Below are 23904 nucleotides of genomic sequence, written 5' to 3'. Positions count from 1 at the left end.
GGTCAAACTGTACTGGATTATCATATTAAAATATGATAGCATTGAGATTGATTAAATTCAGCAATATAACAATTAGCAGTTTGCAATTGTTTTAAAAGGGACATGGGGAAAAATAAAACGTTTCTCGTGCGCACAGGCTACTTTCCGGTGCTCACGAGATAAGAAAGTATTGCATGCGGGCATGATGTCTGGGAGACCATCCACTTGTTTTTATTTTTTTCCCATGTCCCTTAATTATTATTATTATTATTATTATTATTATTATTATTATTCATTACATTTATAGGGACTTTATGGGCTCTAGTACGTTTCCATATTTTGTGTACCTAATTGTCTGTTGTAGTGTTCATACTCTTTGTCTATGTCAAAATCTTACAATGCCTCACAGTGTTGTAAATGGGAAGTTTAAATAAATAAAAGTCAAAAATAAAAATAATAGCACATTATGGAACAGCAAAGATGGTGGGCAAAACAGAACATGACGTCACGGCGCCTCTCCTCAGCCGCAGAGGCTGCTGGGAGATCCTCGCAGTCCCGGAGACATTTTGGATTTAAAGGGGCTGAACGGCCGTCAGTCCTAGCTCTCGGTAAGTAATAGCGGTATTCTCACCATTTTAAATTGTGTTTACGAGATATTCGTATACGGTCGTTTATTTGCAAAGTATAAATTCAAGTGATTGTGGATAGAAATCATGAGTTTTGCGGTTTGAATAGGCTGAACAACTAGGGAGTGGTGATGCTAGCTGGTTAGCTGAAGCTAGCTTATTACTAATTGCTGACGGGAGAGCGAAACACACTGAAAAGCAAGCTTTTGTAGGCTTTGGTGTGAGGTTGGCTTAAATATTAACTACGCATCCAGATGTCACAATGAATCATTCGGAAAAATACATATAAATACGAGCTTGATCAATGTAAAAATCTGCTAGACAATGGTTGAATCGCGTTGTGAAATGCGAAAGCCATAACACAATGTGATTAAGTCATTTAATAAGCAGTACTATAGCGATTATACCACATGACAAATATAACATTGCTTTATTATATGTTGTAACGTCACTAGAATCTGCGTATTGGTGTTTAAAGCGTACTGAGGTTGTGCGCAGTCATTATCATGTAGCTACCACCATATTAAACCAAAAGCCTTGCGATTGTTTTTTTCCTGCATTGCTTCAGATGTGGAAGAAAGCAGAGAGAAGTGGTGTATACAGGTGTCATCATTTTCTACATAACGCCGCTTAAGTCAGGCAGATGATGTTCCTAACATCTGTTACTGCATCAGTGGAGATGTTCGTGGAGACATTTTCAGACGTGTGATTAGGTAAACAGCAGCTGGTTTCAGTGGAGTGATGGATGACCGAGGTTAGTGTCAGTGGCACTTCGCTCCTCGCTGTCCCAAGCTCTGCCACACCCTCCAGGATGGCAGGCTCTTCTTTGTGTCTGGCCCATGTTGTGGAGGCCACAGTGCTGGGTTGACATTTGAGCAGGAAACGGATAAAGAGGAATTAATAAGGGTGTGCCAAAGTTAAGGTAGACAGGATATGCATCTCAATCAAGATGGCATTCATATTCTTTATTTTCTTATCACCCACAGCCAGGTATAATGTCTAAATGAGTTAGTCGATTTTGTATACATCACAGTTGCATCCTCTCAACATTCATCTTTGTTCATTCCCATTACACTATATGCTTCTGTGAGTACTTCCTTTGTGTTTTTTGTCTATCTTTGTGTGTTTATGTACGTATGTGGGTTGAATGTATAGTTGGGGTGTTGTTATGTGTATGTGGGTGTACTTTGGAAAGCTACTAGATGCCTAAAACTTCCATTGGTATTAATACATACAAAAGTATCTATTAGCCAAGGAGTTGTTGATGCTCCCACTGGAGTCTTCCCTCTGCCTGTCCATGTGGGTTTTTTATTATTATTTCAACACTAATATATACTTTGCTTTTCTGCCATAATATATTTTCTTTGGAGCTAAGCTTTAATAGGAAAATGTAATTCATATATTTAAATTGTATGTTTGCCTTAAACCAAGTCCATGCACTTTTCAAGAAAAACACAATTTTGCAGTCAAGAATGGCAACATCCCATTAAGTCAGAAACATTATCATGTAGTTACGCTTGGTTTTAGTGTGCACATTCAAATATCAATTTAGGGTTATTAGGTGTACACACATTCTTGTGAACAGCATAAAAAAAGCATAGACTTGAAAGACTGGTGCAGCAGCGAGAAAGATGTTACGAGTGAAGAGTGCATACTAAATGGAGATGTGAGATGTCACATGTGAGATGAAGGCAAATGAATAGTGCTCTGGGTGTACAAATGTGACATAGAGATCCACCACTGGCTGAAAATATAGAAAGATTTTGTGTTCAACCTTGGTGTTAGAAAATAATATCAGGGGAAAAACATTGTGCACACACACAATGGCAATTTTCTTTCTGTAAACACAGACCTGTCTTTCAGAAAACTGTTTCCATTGACCTCTTTGTCAGGTGCTAACATCAATATATTGTATGACCTTTGATCTCCCACGAGATAGAGTCATGTAACTTAATGTCAATAAAATTGAATTCCTAGTAGTCACGGAGAAATTATCTGCATACAAGTCTTGCCTTTGTAGGGAATGTTTTCATGCTATTGTATGAATTTTTGTGGTTTGAGTATTTGCTAGCTGTAGCCATTTTTTCTGTGTTTTGGTATATTTAAATAAATCCAACTATGTATAATCACAACATCACTGTAAATGTAATGCGGTGAAGTTTCTGTGGATAAGTTGAGCCTTTGAAATAGATAAATACAACCTTTCAAGATTTTAAAACCCAAGGTCACTGCATCTGATCTGTTTTGCATTCAATTCAAGCGTATTTAAACAGTGTGTGTATGTTAGATAAGTTTGGTGTTGTGATGTTATCAGAGAGTCATTGGTGCTGATCTCATCAACATGAGTCAGTCAGTAGATTGCCACAGAAGATATTTATTCATATATGCACATATTTCATGAGGTATATTTGCTAATTCCAGTCCATGCTGCAAATATTTGGTCAGCTCCAAATGTACATGTAGCCACATGACCATACTGGACTACATGGTGAATGATTTGATGTTGGATTATAAGTGATATTCCCTCACCAGGAAATGATGGGGTGTTAAAATTTGAGTAAATGAGAGCGGTGCAGTATTTTCACAAACACCATATTACTAAGAAACAATGGGTGTTAACCGAGCAGTGCATTTCGTGTGTTGCCGATGTCTGTAAAGTTTCTCAGCCATCCAGATCATAGTCCTCCTCAGTAGATAGCGGTACGAAACTGGACCTGCTTTTATGTGTTGTGTATTGTCAGCGTCTGTTGTGTGTGAATGGAGTCTTTAAGCAGAGTCATTGAGGTGATTTGCATCGCGTCTCGTTAGGTATGTTCCTTTGTGTCTGTGGTATAGAGAAGCAGTGTCTAGATCAGGATGGCTCCCTCCCCCGTCCGACCTGCTCCTCTGCACTCTGTTTTCCTCCTGCTTTGGGTGCGGTTGTCTCTTGATGTGCAGCCCTGAGCTGATGCGAGTTGTTCTGAATGAGCAGTGGGAAGGTCACCATCATCCTACAGGCAGCCCCTGTTCTCATTTCCCCAACATCAACTCTCATCTCTCTCATTACACTCCTGCTTCTTTTTCACTCACTTGTCTCAGTTTCACATGGAAGGCTTGCTTGTTTTGATCTATGCAGCAGGGTTGTGATGCATTTAGTGTGTGTGTGTAATGTTATTACTGGAGGAGGGGACATTATTCTATCGGCTTTTCCCTGTGCCAAACTATGAGGCTCTGATCCTCCACTGAAACCAAGATTGGTTTTGCTGGTCTAGCAATTTGTAGGAGAAATCATTACTTGTATGAATGATGGATGACTTAAGCTCAATGATGTAATGTTCACTAATGTTTTAATAGTTATTTCCTAGTTTTGTCTTTATGGATCATTTAGAAGAACCATGGCAGCTTTGTACACATTTGGATTTTATTCATAATGATCCGATTGCAGCCAGACTGGGAGGCTACATTTCATGACTGTGTCCAGTCTTTTCCAAACTACCAGTAAGAAGCACTAACATTTCTTAATGCACCATGTCTCCTCTGTATTGCGTAGAGAGTATATATTAAAGTCACACTGAGTAGCTCCAAAATGAGGGGTTTCCTTGTTGTGTCTGAGTTAACATTTTTGTATTTCTTGTGATTAGTAGCTACTGCCTGACTTGCTGCTCCTAAACCTTTCCTGATCTTGGTCATTCCTGCAGCTGGTCATGAGGGGATTTGGATGAAAGTCTAGACTAAGTGAATTTAAGCTGTTGTTTGGTGTAATGTTTATGTGGTCAGTTCGTTTAATTTACTTTTTTATCTGTATAAGTTGTAGAGCCTACATGGTTGTATCACTGGCATTTTATTATTCATTCGATGCCATCACCAGTTTCATTTGCATTGGGTTTTTTGTGGGAAAAGTAAATGTTAAATATTAATTCAAGTGCAGTCTTTTGAAGAAAACAAGGCACCTGTTGGACTTTATCTCACCCCTCTAAAGAGTTGGAAAACATTAACCTCAGCTGTCTGAAGAAAGCGTGAGTGCAAGTACTTGAGACATGTGTTTGTGTATTTTATCAAGGCAAAACAGCTGTGTTCTCTGTTGGCTGACAGCCCTTTGTTAGCTACAGTGTATACCAAGTTAGTTGGGCCTTTCATCCCCATAGGTGTTTCACAGCTGCGACTGTGAGTGCTCTGGGTAACAGGATGCTTGATCTGTGATTGTGTTTGATTTTGTTTTCAAAGAAATTGTTTTATATCTTTTTCAGAGCAGGTAACAGTTTTGGTGCCAAAACTCGGTGAGACAGTGGACTTGTTCAAGTCTGTCTCTGGTTCTTTTCATTATAGTTTTATGGTTCCTGCCTTGACTTAACTCAGGGCTTCCCCCCCTTTTTTATAGCATAATGGTCACATAGCATGCATGTGACTACTTACCCTTGAAGTGAACTGAAACATTTTTTTTCTGAATGTCTTTCGTGTCAATGGTTACGCCAATGAGAATACAGCTTTATCCAAAGGTTCTTGTTGTAGAAAGTCGTATGTTTATTTTCCAGGATTTTCACATGTCTGTGCTGCCCTCTATTTGTCATTAGTGTCAGCTCTCCTGTTACTTGTTGCCTGCAGGTTAACTTCCCTAACAGCAGGTTTTTTTTCCAGTGATGTACCTCTTGTAGCTGATGACTGAAAGCCCTCTGGTCATTTTGTTCTTAGTCTCCTAAACATGTGCATACCATGATTATACACACAATCTCTCTTTTGTTGGAAAAGATCGTTAGATACAATTTCCTTCATAAATAATGCATTGTTAGTTTTTATATGGATATTAGTTTGTGGGTTCATGGATATAAAGACGGTAACACATTTAACTGGGGAAGATGAGAAAAAGAGAAGCACGTCACCTGACACATTTGATAATTTATCACTGCTGCTCTTCTGACTAAAGTGCCTTTAGCTGGAGGCTCCACTGTCATCCTGATAAAAGCTATTCCACTGGCTGACTGACATCCAGTTGGCTTCTAACTGACTGCAGTAGCTGTTCCTGTGTGCTTGCCTAGTGTTCGTCATGAAATATATTAGCATCATCATCACTCTGACAGAGCTCGGCTGTGATTACATGATGTGACATGCATACAGTCAAAAATGGGTGTAATTACTGGATACCAGTAACAGATTCAATTTGATTTGTTATCCTGGTTCTGCTGCTGCAAGTGTCAGCTTTTTCAGGGTTCATTGAGAAGACACAAGCAAATAAATTAAGGCAATTTGATCCAAAGGATGTGAAGGTTCTCAGTCTTCCAGGTCATTGTCGGCTAACTGTCACATAAATCCCAAGCTTCTCATTATATGTGTTGTCTATTTTCCTTGGTTAGACAAAACTGTGCATATCAAGGTTTAATCTCACACACATTAGGAATTTGTGATGGAAATTGTCCTTAAGCAATTTTCTATTATGGTCTGTCTCAGTTGATTTGTTGCAGTCTTAACCCAGCAATCAGTCTACCTCACCTAAACTGAAGATAAAGCTTTCCTCACTTCCATTAATTTAAAAACCCAAAGTAGCTGTTATTGTTAATTATGGTGTTACAGTCCTTGAGAAATAGCTATTTATTGATGTTATTTTTCTTTTTTAGTTTCTCTAGATCATTTTTTTGAACTGCAAAAAGCAAAGCAGGGACAAGCGCACTAATAGTGTTGTACATTTTCCTCGAGACAGGTGGCTCTCAGCTGGTGTTTATTACTGCAAGCCCCCTCATCTTTAATCTCTCATTCGCACTGCTGCTGCTGCTGAATTATGCAATGCACTTCTAGTTCAACATCGTGTGGACCTGAGTTGGACAGAGATGGCTGATTTTTTGCATTGACATTTGCATGACGGAGCCAACGTGGCTCTGTGGTGTGGCTCAGTGAGTCATAGGTTATCTTCAGACTGTTTGGGAAAAATAGCACGTGTTCCATGCACTTACCAAAGGCCAGACATATCTCCACAACACAATATTATTGTCACTCTCTGACTTAACCAGCAGCTGTGTTGCTGAGGCTTTTGTTAAATCTTCCTTTCCGTGACTCTTTGCCATTCATGCAGCCAGCTAGGCCTTCTGGATAGGGTTGGCACCAGAAGGCACCCACTTTGTAGAAACTGTGTACCCTCTGGCACACTGCAAGCTGCAGTCTTTCTCCCAACCAAAGCCCATTATAGGTGCCAAGTCTCAGCAATCTGTCCTCTTATTATAATCTGCCCCTCTGGTCATAAGCTTTCTTTTCAAATGTGTTCTTAAATGCAGCGTAAGAAAGAATTGATCTCCAGGGGTGTTGGCTCATTATAAGAGGTCCACTTGAATCAGCAGCACTTCCCAAAAAAGGAACTTGTGTCCTTAAATAATACATGTATTGATGTACCTAAATAATAAAATGTATTATTTCATATTACTTCATATTATTGTCATGTATATGAAGTAGTTCACAATGTAGACAATTTGCATGTTATGAATAGATCATAAAGTGTACTTACAGGTGAGGAATGTACCTAGATTTGGTGGCATTGCTGTATACTGTAGTCTTGAAGCCATTGTCTTAGCTATATATAAAACTTGCAGATAATGACCTCTGACATTTCCTTTATTTTCTGTATGACTGAACCATTACTGAAGGATCATGTTAAAATCTTATCAGCCACACATGGAAATATGATGCCGGTTAGAATCAATGACAGGGAGTCTGATATCTTTTAACAGGAAATGTAAAGTAGCTTTTTTCAAGCCACACCATCAGAGAATGTCGTAGTCTTAGATATTTTATAGCTTAAAAGATCACTGAAAGAGCTGACACCTGCTTTTAAAGGGGATTATGTTAACAAGTTTATTCCCCTTACATTGCCCTGTTAAATGTGGAAAAGGTATTATGAAATTGTTATTCAGTGTCTCTTTCTTTTTACCTTTATAGGATTCCTTGAGCTTTATAGAAGATGTCCACCATGGTGTATCCAAGGGAAGAGAAGCTCGAGAAGCTTTCTCAGGAGGAGATCATCTCCAACACGAAGCTGGTGATCCAGGGCCTGGAGGCCTTGAAGAATGAGCACAACTCCATCCTCCACAGCCTCCTGGAGACCATCAAGTGCCTAAAGAAGGATGAGGAGGCCAACCTGGTGCACGAGAAGTCCAACCTGCTCCGCAAGTCGGTGGAAATGATTGAACTAGGCCTGGGAGAAGCACAGGTAAGACAAAATGAAAGAGGAATTAGGAGAAAAAGATGGAGTGATAAGGAGTAGTTGTTTGATCGCTATTATCATATCATTATCAAGTGAACAAAAGAAATAAATAGTTCTGTTAAATTAAGTGTATTGCATTATGAATAAATACATACACAAATAAAATAAAAAGACAAGAATGGTCTAAACTTAGCAAGAGCAGAAAAAATGTGTAGCATCTCAATGGTTATGTGTCCAAAAGGACAGAAGCGTGAACTATTCAGGCCTTGTCCCTTCTTAACAATAAGTCTTTAAACTTAATGTTTCACATAGTTTTCAGCTGGTATGGTATTCAAACAAACCTGGAAACAAATTCCGGAAAAGAATGAATGTACAGGCAGTACAAGAAAGCAAAAAAAAAAAAGAATATGATTTAGTGTGAGACAACCTACATATCCTGTTCTATACTATACCTCTTCATTATGGTAGTTTTTAACAACCATTTGAATTATAAGCCTGTTTAAGTATCTTTAGCTTAGGGCAGTTCTGCCTCCTCACAGCTTCCTCATTCTAAACTGAGCTTGTGTGGTGATCATGATTCATGAAGAATCAGCTTGAATCTGTTTCAGAATGTGCTTTGCTCTTGCTGTTGAATTTCATTGTTGTTCAAATATCGTCTCCGTTCCAGGTGATGATGGCTCTGTCCAACCACCTGAACGCAGTGGAGTCTGAGAAGCAGAAGCTGCGTGCACAGGTGAGGAGGCTTTGCCAGGAAAACCAGTGGCTGCGTGATGAGCTGGCGAACACCCAGCAGAAGCTACAGAAGAGTGAGCAGAACGTTGCTCAGCTGGAGGAGGAGAAGAAACACCTGGAGTTCATGAACGAGCTCAAGAAATATGACGAAGATGTATCACCCACTGTAAGTACTAAACACTGAAAAAGAGCTTGGATGTCCTGCACATACAATTAGAGACATATCTACAGATGCTAATTGATTCGCTAATATATATTTTTTGCATGTTTCTGATACATTTTGAGGCATGTGTTTATGCTTGCTTTTAGATTTCACTCATCATAACAGGAATTGAATCTGTTCTTTATGTTTAATATATTCAACTTCATGTATTTTTTTGTCTGTGAAGTTAAATTGACTTTTCTTAGTAAGTAAATTGGACAGAAAGAGTTGGATACAAATGAAGATACTGTGCTTTGAACAAAATAGGAAAAGTGGAGTTGAAAATGCCTTTAAAAAGCACAGCCTTAACTGTAAAGTTCAGTAAAACGTAAAAGTGAAAGTGAATGGCGTCTGACACGTGAAGAAACACAGCCGTTTATTGCAGAAAATAGCCTCTATGTTGAGGTTGTTTTTGACCAGGTGGTGGAGATGAATCACAGAGATGATTGAATCTTTTAATCATTATCTGCTTAAACGAAAAAGAGCCCATCTATTCCCTAGCCTTTAAGTTGCTTCTGCATTTATAAATCTTTTGATGAATTAGGATTAGTCCAGTTTATCCTTAAATCCAATTAACTGTATCAGGTCAGAGTAAAATAATGAACTCATGAAATTTAAGTATTTTAATGCTGACTTATTCTAAATGCTAAGCAGCGGTATAATTGTAACAACTGATAATGTCATTGCTAATGAACATATGATTTTGATTTAGGATAATGTAGCCCAAACATTATAATAATTATGTTCCTTGTTGCACAGGTCTACTAAGCAAATAATATTATTTACAGACCAGGGCATCTCTACAGCACCATGATGCTTAATGATGATCAATATATCCCCACTCGGATGTAATATGTAGTAATAGCAAGCATCCAATCAGGTATGACCTCACACATGGTCACTTTGAGGAAGTCTGATCAATACGCTATGTCATTCTGAACGTCTCTGTTCATGTTACTGGTAGATGTTCTCTGTCTGTTGGAGGATGTTACTCATACAATTGTGTAATCCTCCTTTCAGCAGGAGGAGAAGGACAGAGAAGCACCAAAGGACTCTCTGGACGACCTCTTCCCTAATGACGAAGAGGACCAGGGCCAAGGAAGTAAGAGCGGCAATATACTGCAATTCAACACAACATCCTGATTCTACTCACCCATAATAATATAAATAGTCATTATTAATAATGAAAAAAAAACATGAGAGAAAATGTGTTGTACCAAGCACTAATTGCGCTATCCACGAGATTCCTGAGATAACTGAATTGTGTGCTTGCAAATGTAGTTATCAATATAATCAGGCCAGAGTTTTCCTTGTTTCTCTTTAATTAAGCTAACATCACATAACATTTTACCCCACAGTGCAGCACCAACACAACAGTGCAGCTGTAGCTGCTGCCCAGCAGGGAGGCTACGAGATCCCGGCTCGGCTTAGGACCCTGCACAACCTGGTGATCCAGTATGCCTCCCAGGGTAGGTACGAGGTGGCCGTCCCTCTTTGCAAGCAGGCTTTGGAGGACCTAGAGAAGACCTCTGGACATGACCACCCTGATGTGGCCACCATGCTCAACATCCTGGCCTTGGTCTATAGGTAAGAATATACCCTCTTTTTTTTTAGAACTTAAACAATTGTTACTGTTAATTTAATTCCCAAACAGGTATTACAGTTATATAACAGTTATAACATTCAGTCTCATCCTGTTGTCCTGTTTCTCCCTCTCACTCTTGCAGGGATCAGAACAAATACAAAGAGGCAGCCCATCTGCTCAATGATGCTCTGTCCATCAGGGAGAAAACCTTGGGAAAAGACCACCCTGCTGTAAGGCTCCACCATTGTCATGGCAACCATATCTTCATGTGGACACTTTTCATGAAAGTAGTCATCTTGTCACTATGTAGGCAATAATGGCCACAGTCTGCTGTGTTTTGTCTGTGTGTATATATATATATATATATATATATATATATGTGTGTTATGTATTAAATTCCCTCAGTTTGTATAGAATGACTCATTGTAAAACATTGGATGCAATTAAAGCACAGTGTGAACCACACACAGCTTTAAATGTGTCAAGTCATTAGACAACAGAAAAAGACGTTGTAATGCCATAAATCCAAACTGTGAAAAGTACTGGTCTTACTCAAATGTTTCTCTGTCATCAGGTTGCTGCGACACTGAACAATTTGGCCGTGTTGTATGGAAAGAGAGGGAAGTACAAGGAGGCCGAGCCTCTGTGTAAAAGGGCTCTGGAGATCAGAGAAAAGGTAGGTCATATCCCTCGATAGCACCTGCACAGTTCTACACAACACTGCTATCAAGGCCTCGTCTGAGGGCTGAGCCGGTGAACAATTAGCTCATTGTACTAAAGGGAGTAACAGTGATAGTTTGTCCAAAGTGTCAGTTGGAGCTGCTGGATCCTAAAGCTATCAACAAACTGTAAATGAGGCCCAAGCAAATTATTTTCTTGAATTGCCTGTTAAGTTTCCACTGAGGGCCATTCCCATGTCTGCGAGGAACTGAGGTTTTTAATTGGGAGCACAGCTAAAAATGGATAGGCATTGGGGGAGCAAAGGAGGAGCAGATAGGAGACATGACAAATCTATATACCCTTGTGGGGGACATTGATTTTTCTTTGACCAAAAGTCACATTCTGTACTTTCTGTATTGATTAGCTAGTCTTTTAACGGATCTCCCAGGGGCCTGGCAAAAGCCGTGAGAATAAATGGAGGCGGAGAAAGGAAAGATGCAGGAAGGAGAGAAACACACGAAACCTTAATTCAGAACATTTGCTTCTTGATTCCCATCAGGTCCTGGGGAAGGATCATCCAGATGTGGCCAAACAGCTCAATAACCTGGCCCTGCTGTGTCAGAACCAGGGCAAGTATGAAGAGGTGGAGTATTACTACTGCCGTGCCCTGGAGATCTATGAGTGCAGACTGGGCCCAGATGATCCCAATGTGGCCAAAACCAAGAACAACCTGGTGAGAGAGAAGTTAACCACCATCAAAGTCAGCTTTTGTTGAGCTTTTCCCTCTAACTGTTCATTTGTACAAGAACGAGTGTCCCCATTGAGCAGTGAATTTAAAACCACAGACATTCATTTTATTATAAGCACAATCACTAATTTCTTGTCAGCCTGAGGTTGGTCCTTCCAGGGATCTTACTGATTTATGTTTGATGTTTTGTTGTTTTTGCATTTTTTCTATACAAGTGTTTTAATCCAATGGTTAAGAGCACATGAGATGTCATCTCCAGGTTTATTTCTGTTTAAATTAGCATTGCTTATAGCAGATCAATAGTCCTTTGTCTGCTTCCAGTAATTTTCAAAGCCACTCTTTTTTGTGCTGTCCCACTGATGATGGAAAGGCTGTATGTGGAAAATAAGAGAAGCCCCGTGATAATAAATTGTTTATCTGTAGCTTTATTGTGCAGGAGAAATATGCAGTGAGATTGCTTTCCCGTCTCAAGAGACTCAGTGAATCAATCGGCTGGTTTGATCCATCACAAACATCACTTCTTTTTCTTCCTCAGGCTTCCTGCTTCCTCAAACAGGGCAAATACAAGGAGGCTGAGATTCTGTACAAAGAGATTCTGACTCGTGCTCACGAGAAAGAATTTGGATCTGTTGATGGTAAGGCCTCACTCTAGATGCTGTAATTTACTGTATATAAAGTACAGTAAATGCATATTTAAAAGGTGCAATAAATAAATATGGCATTATCCCAGGAAACATGGTGGTGGGTTCCATAAAACTGTCCCTCTGTATACACTGTATTGCAGTACGTGCATTAGATTTGCCTTTTGTTTTTCATCTATGATCATCTAATATTCCACCTCTCACACCAGTAAACAGAGTCGTTGATGGACAGAGGGTCAAAAAGTGGAAGATGTTCTAAGCAGGGTGCCAACCTCCACCATTCAGAAGACTCTGTAAAGAATCTTCACAGAAACTATTTGAAGAAATAAAGAGTTAACTTGTTTAAAAGAAAAACCCTCAGTATTTTCTTCTCCTTGAGTTAAAGTTGAACTTTTTTATTTGGCTTTTCTTCAGGGACTAGATTGACAGCTTTGAAAGCACAATGCCCCTGCTTTGATGCTTTTTGACCAGAAGCATCTCACTTTTTCATTTTTCGACTATGAACCAGACAATAGTGCTTTATCTCATGGGGAGTTGAAGGTTGAGGGGAAGCAACACAACATCAACAACTTGTGCAATGTTGTTTAAAATGGTTTTGTTAGTTTGTTGCTGGTGGCTTGTTTGGGGAGTTGGGAAGAGGAAGTCTCCTTTGTCTTGTTGCCATCAGATTTTCTCCTAGGCCAGATTGTAGCAGTTGTTTCATTAATCGGAAGAGATGAATGTATAATAACGATTGCCCGAGAATGTTTTGTGCACATCTTGTTTCTATTTATGATAAATCAAGTGTGTTGATTATCTCTATTACGCTCATGCTGTTTTCCTGTGTCAATATCTATACAATTGTAATATGATTGTAATTTAATCTTGGTGTAAAATTTGGAAAATGTTTACTCACTTATTAAATTAAAACGCTGTATGTTACCCAACATGGATTTTTGCTAAGTCAGCTTCGTCTTATATTGTAAAAAGCGTCTTAAACATCTAGCAGGTCAAAACAAACGGTGGCTAATTAAAAAGATCAGTTAATTTCCAGTGTTTGTTTTTTGCCACTGCGTCAGTTAGCTGTGTTCTCATCTTGCTGAACTGTGTGTAGAAACACTCCTTGTGTTTGTGTGTCTTCAGCTGAGAACAAGCCCATCTGGATGCACGCAGAGGAACGAGAGGAGATGAGTAAGGTGAGGGGGATTTATGTCATCAAATCAATAGACGACTGTGTTCTTCCTCATTGCATTCTTTAAAAAAGCAGATACAAGATGAATAAGACACTTATTGATACACGGGTCAGTCAGCTTCACTTCCTGGAAAGTGAAAGGCGATCTTGTCCTTGACATACATTTTGAACTACGTTCATCGCAATAGTTATGTGTAAAGAGAGGGAAAAATGCTGTTGAACAGGTTTCAAATAACCACTCCCCCTCCACTTCCTTTTCTTCCTCCTCTCCATTATTTACTTCCAGGGCAAACACCGGGACAACACTCCTTATGGAGAGTACGGAGGTTGGTACAAGGCCTGCAAAGTCAACAGGTGAGACAGACACTGATAAGCATGTTTTTACAGCTTGTTTATTCTCTTGTTATTCTAGTCAGAGTCAATTACGTTTATTAATTTGGTTCAATTCAAACTGGCAGTACACACTCACAACAGGGTCCCTAGCAGATAAAAATAAATGAATTAAATACAAGACAAGTATAATATACCACATGATTAATTAAATGCGATTCAGATACAGCTTGTCTCTGTTCTGAGTAAAACAAAAGCAGCTCTTTCTCTGGCGTGTTGAAGGCCTCTATGGTATATCATCAAATATCTGAGTAGCTCACATAAAGCAACACCAGTAAGTAATTTAAGAATATTGGGAAGAATTTGATCATTTTTCAACGAGAGAGTTACTGCAACTGAATTATAAATAGCATAGCTTTAGGGGTTTGAAGATTTATTTGGCAGTGTAAACATTATTTTGCTCACGCCAAGTTGTTCCTCTTCAAATGTGACTCAGTTTCATTATGTCTATCTCCTCTGTATCCAGTCCTACAGTGAACACCACCCTGAGAAACCTGGGGGCCCTGTACCGCCGACAGGGCAAACTCGAGGCTGCAGAAACCCTGGAAGAGTGTGCCGTGAGGTCTCGCAAGCAGGTCAGCAGCATTTCTTACACCAAATTGCCCATTTCTGCACGCAGATAGCTTATTTGTTCCCTGTATTTGTGAATTCTGAAATGTGTTCCCCGTCGTAAGCAGCAAAACTCATGTTATCTCTCTTCCTTTCTCTACATTGCTATGGATCCAGAGCAACACAGTAAGTGGTTTGTCTCTAACTGACAGCCCCCATTAGAGACTTCACCTCTCTCCCATAACATCACTCCCATCTCACAATTATATCAAAATGTCCCTCTTCTCTGTGATGCTGTGACGAATGTTGCCATTGCATCAAGGGAGAAGGGAAACAACAACAAAAAACATTTTTTAATTCCTCCATATAACTTTGCACGCTCATCCACATCGACCAGCTAACATCCATACTTGCGCTGTTTGTGATTATAATGTGTTTGCGTGCACACGTGTGCCTGTTTGTTATTCCCATCAGGGCATTGACCCCATCCACCAGACACGTGTGGTGGAGATCCTGAAGGATACAGAGGGCGACAGGCGGAGGAGCAGGGACAGTCTGACCAGCGTCAAGTACGAGAGCGGCTCTGAGACCGGCGAGGAAGTGAGTATGGGCGTGGAGTGGAATGGGGTGAGTACAAATCCACTACAGTTGAGTCAACGCCAGTGACCTCACTGGATGAACAAGTTGGCGTTAGTGATATCACAGAGAGCTTGGACTGGTGTATGCAATCCCATAAATAAATAGAAACCAAATTATGACTCATCTCTTGTCAGACTTGAAAGATGATACAGAAGAGGACTCTTTGTCTTCTTAGTTATTACAAGAAGGTGGACTCATTACCTGAAAACCCTCTGGTTCCTCTACCTAAATTGTCAGAGGTATCAGGAATGATTAGTCCTCTATGACTTATTTTATGATGTCATTGTGGCACACCATTAAAAGATGATTAAAGTCAAATTACCCGACCTACTTTCTCAGAATGAAAGTGAACACGTAGGCACAGCTACTTCCCAGATCTTCACCCAGTGAATTGTAGATGCACCAGTCCGTCAGCTCCCTGTAGATGCACAGAACCACGTTGTTTACCAGGAAATCTCGGTTTACCAAAAGCAAAGCTGATTGAGTGTCTTGGCATGCTGGTTTGTTGTTGTGTTTTTGACAACATCTAAGCATGCTTTGGTGTAATTTTTCAAGTTTTATTTATTTATTTTTTTCACTGCTTGATGGTTAATCCTGCCGGCTTGTTTTTTTAATACGTTCTTCTGCTGGCAATGTTTCTGCACAAGTGGAGCAGTAACATAAAAGGCACAAGCTCATTCGGTGGTACCCTGGCAACATATCAGTCTGTATTTGCTCTTGTCAGAGCTACAGCCCATCTAAATATCATCCCATTAGGTTGCCTCATGTTTCCTCCTTTAAACACGATTGACAGGGTCTCTCTGGGCCATGAATGGGACAGTTTTTATGCAGCTGCTGTTTTATTGCCTCATTATAATGTCAACTCAGGCTGTGTGTTCCCCCAGACCAGCTATCATTTATGTCATTTCACTGAGCAGCTTTTATGTCCTCTATTCAGACTCTTTGTAACCTCTGTCCTCATCACTGAAGAGGGTCAATGCTGAAAAGTGCTCATATTCAATGATAAATAGTCACAGTTAAGACTGTGTCTCAGCTTGAATACCCCCCCCCCCCCCCCCGGTCATGGTTACATAAGCTCAAGGGCAGGACTGTGCCAGCAAAAGATGCCTCATATGAGCTTGTGCCTCTCCCTTCCCTTAAGTGCAGCCACTCCCCTCACTGCGCCAACATAGTCCAAACATGCATGCAAGCAGTGCCAGCCTCTCTGCCTCCTCACTCACAACACGCACACTAATGTGACCATGTGTGTTCTCACATGGTTGAGAAATGTCTCTTAACCCGATGTCTGCTGCTCTGAGCGAGTAACATCAAGTAGAACGGTGCTTTTGTTGTTGCAGAATGTGAATGCTTCTCTCCACGCGTGCTCATGTGCATAACACAGAAACTCATGTGTATAATTCATCCAAGTGTGCACCTGTCTTGTCTTTGAAACGTGTTACGACGTGCTGAGGATTGTCGGTCATGCGCGAGCATTTCATTACCATGGCCGCAGCAGTGTAGATATTTAATTAACTCGGTCGAATCAGCAGATTTTTGAACGTTAACGTAAACAAAAAATATTTGAGCTTTTGACTACAAGATCATTTGACAAATTCCATCCTTCCATCCATCCATCCATTCACCTTAAATATGTACGTGCAACCTGGCTACTTTGTGTGTTGGAAAATAGGCTCGTAAAGTGCTCTCTGCTCCTGTGTAGATATTTCCTGAGAGATAATGTGATGGGCAGATCAGACTTATCACTCTCTCCCCTGCTTTGCCTCGACATGTTTTCAGGCTGCTCTCACAAAGTCTGATGTCACGGAGGCTGCAGATGTGCTTTACATACTCAGTGTTAGGTATCCGAGTACCTCATGCTTCACAGTTATTGAAGCCTATTTAGTTTGCGTTACGTAGATGACAGTTGTCCTCTGTACGAGTGGTGGTGTTGAGGTTAATCAGTAATGTGTACAGTTTGTGTGCATGTCTTTTAAAAGCCCATCATGTAACTTGTGTACGTGTGTGTGTGCGCGCATGTGTAGCTGCTTCCTGCTCTATGCTTCACTGTGCTGCCTGTTCGTTTGCATGTTTTCCAGGTTTCATCCTTTGCCTCTTTCCTTTCCTGTGAGTCACTAACCGACGTTCCTTGTTGACTACTCTTGCCATGACAACCAATCAGCCTGTCAATTGAATTTCCCTTTTTCTCACTCAGTGGATTGTACTCTCCCTCCTCATCTCTCATTCCACACAGTAGGCTTGGGTGGGTTGGTACAAAGTGATTTATTAAATAGCCTAGGTAATTAGCTCATTAGTCATTGAGGAGGATGGGGCTTGTAGTATTAGATAGTAGTTTTTTCATCATCCACTATAAAATGGCAGCATAGTATACAAGTAATGTTTACAAACTTTTATAACAACGCAGACATTATATTATTCACAATGTCAGTCTCTTTATCATCAGTCAGTGCATTTACATGCATGTTAAAACTCTAATTTAGTCTTTAGTCTTGTTAATGTCATGTAAGCAAGTTAGTCCGACTAAAATCTAGCCAGTCTTAATCGGACTAACATACCTGGATAATGTGATTCAAAGTCCGATTGCTCCTGCATGTATACGCTTAGTCAGACTGGAGTTGGACTTGTCGTTCTACACATGCACCAACATTTTGTCCACAGTCTGACACAGAATTAGAAGTAGACGGCATATTTAAGCTGCAGTATTGTTGCTGGAAATCATACGGCGGCAGTGTCTTACTACACGGCAACCACAAGAGCCAAGTCATAACCATCGAATGTGTATCATAGGTATGAAACATACAGAACCACAGTACAAATCATCCCCACGTCCATCTCGCTGTTCACGTTTTGTTTTTCTGTGACGTAAATGTCAAGAAGAAACTATTCAATGCGCACTAGCTTATAGACAGATACAGCACATCAGACGCACACATCCCATAAAACAATTTATTATTCTATGTATACTCTGCAAGTTGTCCTATTGCCCGTCTTAGTCAGACTATGGCCCTAGTTCGATTAAACTGTGCATGTGAAGGTACTGACTGTAACAATAGCTATAAGAGTCTGTCTGCTTCAGTGCTGATGCTTGCAGACGTCTCACATCTGCAGTGCACAGTCACTGGCCGTGTGCTCTGCCAAGCTGGAACTTTTTTGGTGCCCAGAGAGGAAAGGGGAAAAACAGCTGAGTCATAGTGACTGCAACCACCAACCCGCTGCATCACTGACCTGCTTCTTGCTCCTAAGACAAGTGCAGCTCCTGTGCTGTTGGTGCTGTTTCTCCACCGTCTTTAAGGAACATTCTAATCAGAGCATTTGCTGCTAATATAGTGAAATTACTGCAGGACAGATAGTGCAGTGTATGGTAGATGAGGGATGCAGCGTAGGAAGCCCTACCCCAGAGCTCTTAATCTTACAATATGTGCTGTTTTTGTCTTTTTGTCTGTTTCTCTCTTTCTCTTTCCATCAGGCCTAAGCCATCAAGATTATTCCTCCACCCTTCTCTCCTTCCCCAACACTATAGCAAAAGGATGTGTGTTGTCGTTCCCTCTGGCCTTCTCTGTCCCAACAAACCAACAGCTCTTCTACCATTCCCGGTGCCCCCCTCTCCGGCAGAGACTCAGAGAGTCCCCTCCTGGTTGTCATCTCTGTCCCCTCTTCAACTGACAGCTGCTGGGACGTTTAGTCTTCTCATCTCTGCTCTGTTTTTCCCCCTTTCTTCTTCTTCTACTTTCACTCCCTCTATCTTTCCTCTCACTAACTCTGTATCATCCTCCATGTCAGAAATCATTACTTCAAATCTGTCTCTCACCTCACAGAAAAAAAAAGAAAGAAATCAGTGTATGTAATATTTCCTTGTGAGGAAGTCGCTCGCACATTTTTCCGTCTCTCAAACACCCACTTGTGCATTTGTAGATTTATTTGGCTGGAAAAAGGAGAGCAGGGAAGCTGAAAATCTAAATAACTGGAAAAAGGTTGAACACTGAGAGGAAACACGGAAACAATTTTGAGGATTAGTGTCACGTTTGACAGCAGCTTAGGCTTCAGAAATCACTCCAACCCCCAGACAGATTAAAAGTTACTGATACTACAGACTGAATATTGTTATAAAGCTCCAAAGCTGCATTGGTCTTTCTCCTTATTTATTTTCTGGTTTAAATACTCTTAGCTTCTCTCTAAGTAAATGCTTATTTTTCACACACACATGTTTAATGTATAAAGTCATGCCTCAGATCAAATGCCTGAACCATATTGGAACGGTACTGTAGAGTTACAAATGCTTAGCAAGATATTTACAATCGATTCTTTTGAAAACTTGAGCATAGCAGGAAAAGAGAAGGGAGCATTACTGTTTTTGTTTTTTATAGAAATATTTCTTTTTTGTATGATTTTTGTTTACGTTCTTTTTAAAAAAGGAAAAAAAATGCTTTTTGACTGAATATAAAGGCAATAGTCAGTTAAAAATGCCTTAGTGTTTACCTGTTGTGAAAGACCAGAAGCACTCTGCAATCATTTAGGCCAAAGCTGACGACAAATTGGTCAGATCACAGCGAGCTTTTGTTGCCATGGCGATTCATTTTTCCAAGTTGATCTCACTAGCTTGGGCGTCCTTGGTTTGATAGAGTATTTACACAGGCTCTGCTCCGGCACAGTATGTACACAGACACTTTTCAAAGGAAAACGATCCACATTAGCTGAAGCTGTAAAGCCGGTGTGACACGACACACGGCACCTGAACGTTTTGCTAGCATAATAGATTTCAAAATAAATAGACACAAATGCCCAGAATGGCCTTTATTTGTCGGTGTTGGGAGTGAAGTTACATTTCAATGGAGGCCTGGATTCCTAGTGTAGTTGCGTAGTTGTGTATTCGTGTATGTTTTGGTGGTACAGTCACAAAACGACCCCCACTCTGGCTGTGGATACTGTATTTTGAACACAAAGCTTAATTGGGTGTGTCGCCGTTTTCTTACACAGTTTGCGAGTAAACATCGTCAAATTTGGTGAATCATGATTTTATTTTTGCTGTTGTTGTTTTTTTTAGACACCAAAAAGTCACAGTGCTAGTCTTTCCTCGAGATCAACGTTATTTCAAATGTGTAACTAACTGAATGTACAATGACTTTTAACTCCTTGGAAGTATAATCGTAGGCTGTATTTATAGATTTGACAAGTGCATTCACTATATGGCTTCTCATTATGCTACTTGCCTTGATTCTTCATTCCTTCCAGCGAGTACACGTTATACTTCTAATGCAACTCTGAACAAAAGAATTTGACTATGCTCTTCACATAATTATGACAATATTGTTGTGTTAGTGGAATGCTTATTTATTAAACCTATCGTCTATTCATGACATAATATTTAGCGTGACTTAAAGAGTTCCTTAAAGTGGAAGAACATAAATGGTAAGGTCTTTGAGCACTATCGTAGGACTGCATTATATTTACCATTCTGCATTGTGAAGGTTATTGCATCAACACTTGTTGGTATTCTCAAATAAAGTTTTTCATTTGTGAAGTTTTGTCCTTTTTTTTTTACAGTCTGTGTTGGTGTGGAATCAGTTGACACAGCATTACATTTTGTTTTGAAAGTTCATCAAGTTCATTTGAGAGTTCCTCTGATGAATCCACACTCCCCCCTGCTGGAAATAAGACTGTACTGCATTGTGTGCGCACCACATCTTTCATGTTGGTTAGAAATTACAATATACACCGTATAATATTATTATTACTAAAATAAGGATGAATGGGTGGATGGATATGATAATGACATGAGCTCAAACCTGCCACTAAATGTCTTGATGGATGAATAAACCTCAGCACATTCAGTACATTTAATAACAATCTAGAACATGGGACAGTTTTTATATAAAAAATATGACAACATAATGATAATCAGAATTAATCCGACACACAATAATAACCGTGATAGAAAGATGTGTGTCTTGAGTTACTACAGTTGATTTTAATTGTGCATCGTCATAGATTTTCATTAACCAAAGGAAATGTATTTACATTTTACACCCTTTATTTATTTATTTATTTATTTTGCAGTCCACAATTTCAGAAGCGTATAAACTTTATACACAAATTGAGAGAGGGCAAAAGTGCACATGACAACAAGAAGCAATATATCAAGTATGTCCAGGAGAGGTTAAGTAAATAAAGAGGACAAACCATTTCATTATAATTCTACACAATCTGGCTGCAAAGGCTTTACATATTTGACCCACTTAGTCCATCACTTGATAAATATAGTTTTTTCGTGAGGTACTATATTTATCCATTCTTGTATTGTGCGAGATTCGGGGAGTAACCAGTGTCTAGTGAGTTCAAGATATCAAAATACCAAACGTGAATTTGTCAGCTCGCCTTGTTTGAAAATCCAAAATGTCCATAGAATAAGATGAGAAACTGAAAAGAGCAACTTTATCAGTCTCTGTCCACATTCTCCTTTATTTATGCTGTACACTTCCTCGAAACAAAAAGAAACATTGCACGTCAAGATGGTGGCTTATATAAAGTACACTAAAAGTCTTATCTTGTATATTCTGACAATAAATCCTCCTAAACCTTACACACTGGACCTTTTTATTAAAAGGTTTTAAGCAAATGCTGTAATTAAATAAACCAATACACAGGAATAATGTCATTTCCATTTCAGTTGAAGTAAAAGAATAAAAAGACTTTGGTGCTGCATGTGCAGGTTGATAAGTGTGGGTATGTGTGTGTGTGTCTACAGGACGGCAGCGGAGCCCTGCAGCGCAGCGGCTCTCTGGGAAAGCTCAGGGACGTCTTGCGCCGCAGCAGCGAGCTTCTGGTGAAGAAACTGCAGGGCAACGGACCGCCTGAACCTCGCAGCACCAAGTAAGACTTGAAGGAACCCTGCTGTGATGGGATAGCGGGGAGCAGGTTACCTTATGTATCCTCTGGGATTGACTTTTCCCCCTAAAGTTGATTCGTTGTTCTTTAGCCACATGATTCACCAGTACGTTGTTCATAAACGCTCATCTAAAACACTATAACAGCATTATTTTTCTTCTTCCAACAGCATGAAACGAGCTGCTTCTTTGAACTACCTGAACAAAACCAGCGATGAGTCATTTCAGGTGATTGTACCTGTTTGTACAAATTGGCTCAAATCTGTCAAGTCCCAATTTTTTTTTAGTTTTTTGTTTTTTTCATCACTGAAAATGTTTCAACGTACATATTTTATTGTTCTCTCAGAATCGGGGAAGCAGCCATTTAAAGGAGAGCCGGGGCCTGAGCTCCAGCACCATTAATCTCTACACTGGAAACTAAGCTGCAGCTGGTGAACAGGTGGCTCTCTCTCTATCAGCTGATCTGTTCGCCAACCCAAAGATTCTCCTCCTTCTTCTTCTTCTTCTGGCTCCAGTATCCGAGCCACATCACGTGATCACCACCACCACCAACACTACCAGATGGCGTCAAAAACACTCACCGCTCGCTTACTTTCTCTGACCCAAAGACGTCTCATATCATTAAGACAAACGCACGTCTGATGTGTCTTTTTTCCCCAGTTTTTAAATTCAGGTTGCTGCTTTCAGTCTTCCCCTGACAGACTGCTCTCGTTTCCTCTTCATCCTGTTCCTGATTTGGGATCTGTGTGCCAAGAAAACGTACCTCCTCTCTCGCCCCCTTTAATTCAAAATCACTGTGATTCTGCACTTTGACTTCATCAGCTTCCATAATGTCACCATTGCTGGTATGTTTCTCTCGATGTTGTTGCAATTTGAAATTCACTCAGTGTTTTATTATAGTGTAGAATACATTTAGGGAATTGTACATCAGAAAAAAAAGACCTAATTAGCAGGTCTATTGTTTTGTTTTTCTTTGTAATTTTAAAGGCTATAATTTGCCTCTTGAGAATTAGGACGTGAAGTGTTGGTTAACGCTTTGGGAAACAGGGTGAAATGTGTATCCTACCGTCATGATACGACTCATTTGTCTGTCTTATTCTGTCGCTTTTGTTTCTACCAAGTTTTGGAAAACATTGACATTTAAAACACTACATTAAATCTCCAGCTTTGAGTTCCCAAGTGTGTTTCTCTCCGCTTTTGCTCTCCCGTTGCTGGGAAAATAGTACGTCATTAAAGTGGTGATAAAAAGCACAACCATGAAAATGCAAAGTCTTCGATTGTATATAGAAAATGGCGAGGCCGACGCGGTTGCTTAATTCAACCCGGTCTGCGTGAATGACCTCTGGTGCCAAGCAAAAGTCGTATATAGTTGTTTACAGTGAAGCGGTCTTGATTATTATAGATTTTGCACAATTCTCAGATGGATGTATTTTGTCTTCAATTGTATTTTTAGTGATTCTGCACAAAAAGAAAACTGGAATGTCTTTTTCTTTTTATGCTTTGTAATAAATGTATTAAATAGAAACCGATCTCAAAAAACTCACAAATCATCAGAAAAATAATGGGAAAAACATGTTTGATTGTTGGTAAAAGGCTTAATGTGCATTTTGTTTGGACCTGGTTCTTGTACAGCCATAAAACTCATGATTGAGAGTAAATATTAAACAGACTAACCTTGATTCAGAATTAAATCCAGCGATTTTCTATTCCTGAATGTGTTTTTGTCTTTTATTTCTATATGGGACTACGACGGGGCCACGTCTGTGGCTTAAAGTGACCAATGTTATGCTTTGTCCTCCTATAAATCATCAGGTCACAGCTCGGTGAACTCCACAAAGAAAGATCTTAAACATCAGCTTCTCAGTAAGTGTGGGAACGCCGTGAAAACTGGTTTGCAAGACTGTGATGTGAAGTCAGCTCGGGGTTTCTACTCTCTTATAAA

General features: G+C 39.9%; 1 protein-coding gene across 2 annotated transcripts; it reads left to right on the top strand.

Annotated features, from left to right (window-relative positions):
* The first annotated feature begins 535 nt into the window (after nt 1-535).
* klc1b (kinesin light chain 1b) lies at nt 536-22441 on the top strand. 2 transcript variants are annotated; one of them, XM_083897780.1, is made up of 16 exons: nt 536-587; nt 7503-7773; nt 8435-8665; nt 9722-9803; nt 10060-10288; nt 10429-10516; nt 10861-10962; nt 11506-11679; nt 12230-12329; nt 13458-13510; nt 13793-13860; nt 14363-14471; nt 14920-15072; nt 21824-21948; nt 22133-22190; nt 22309-22441. In XM_083897780.1, exons 2-16 carry the CDS (start codon nt 7525-7527, stop codon nt 22381-22383), a joined length of 1896 nt encoding a protein of 631 aa, XP_083753906.1. In that variant the 5' UTR covers nt 536-587; nt 7503-7524; the 3' UTR covers nt 22384-22441. The 2 variants fall into 2 exon arrangements, with proteins under 2 accessions (XP_083753906.1, XP_083753907.1); XM_083897781.1 differs by lacking the exons at nt 21824-21948; nt 22133-22190; nt 22309-22441 and adding an exon at nt 18548-20543 and having other exon boundaries at nt 14920-15045.
* Nucleotides 22442-23904: the final 1463 nt, after the last annotated feature.

The sequence above is a fragment of the Microchirus variegatus genome, assembly GCF_963457635.1.
Source record: "Microchirus variegatus genome assembly, chromosome: 11".
In the NCBI taxonomy this organism is placed as follows: Eukaryota; Metazoa; Chordata; class Actinopteri; order Pleuronectiformes; family Soleidae; genus Microchirus; species Microchirus variegatus.
The sequence above is the reverse complement of the archived record's forward strand: the minus strand, read 5'-3'. Positions and strand labels throughout refer to the sequence as shown.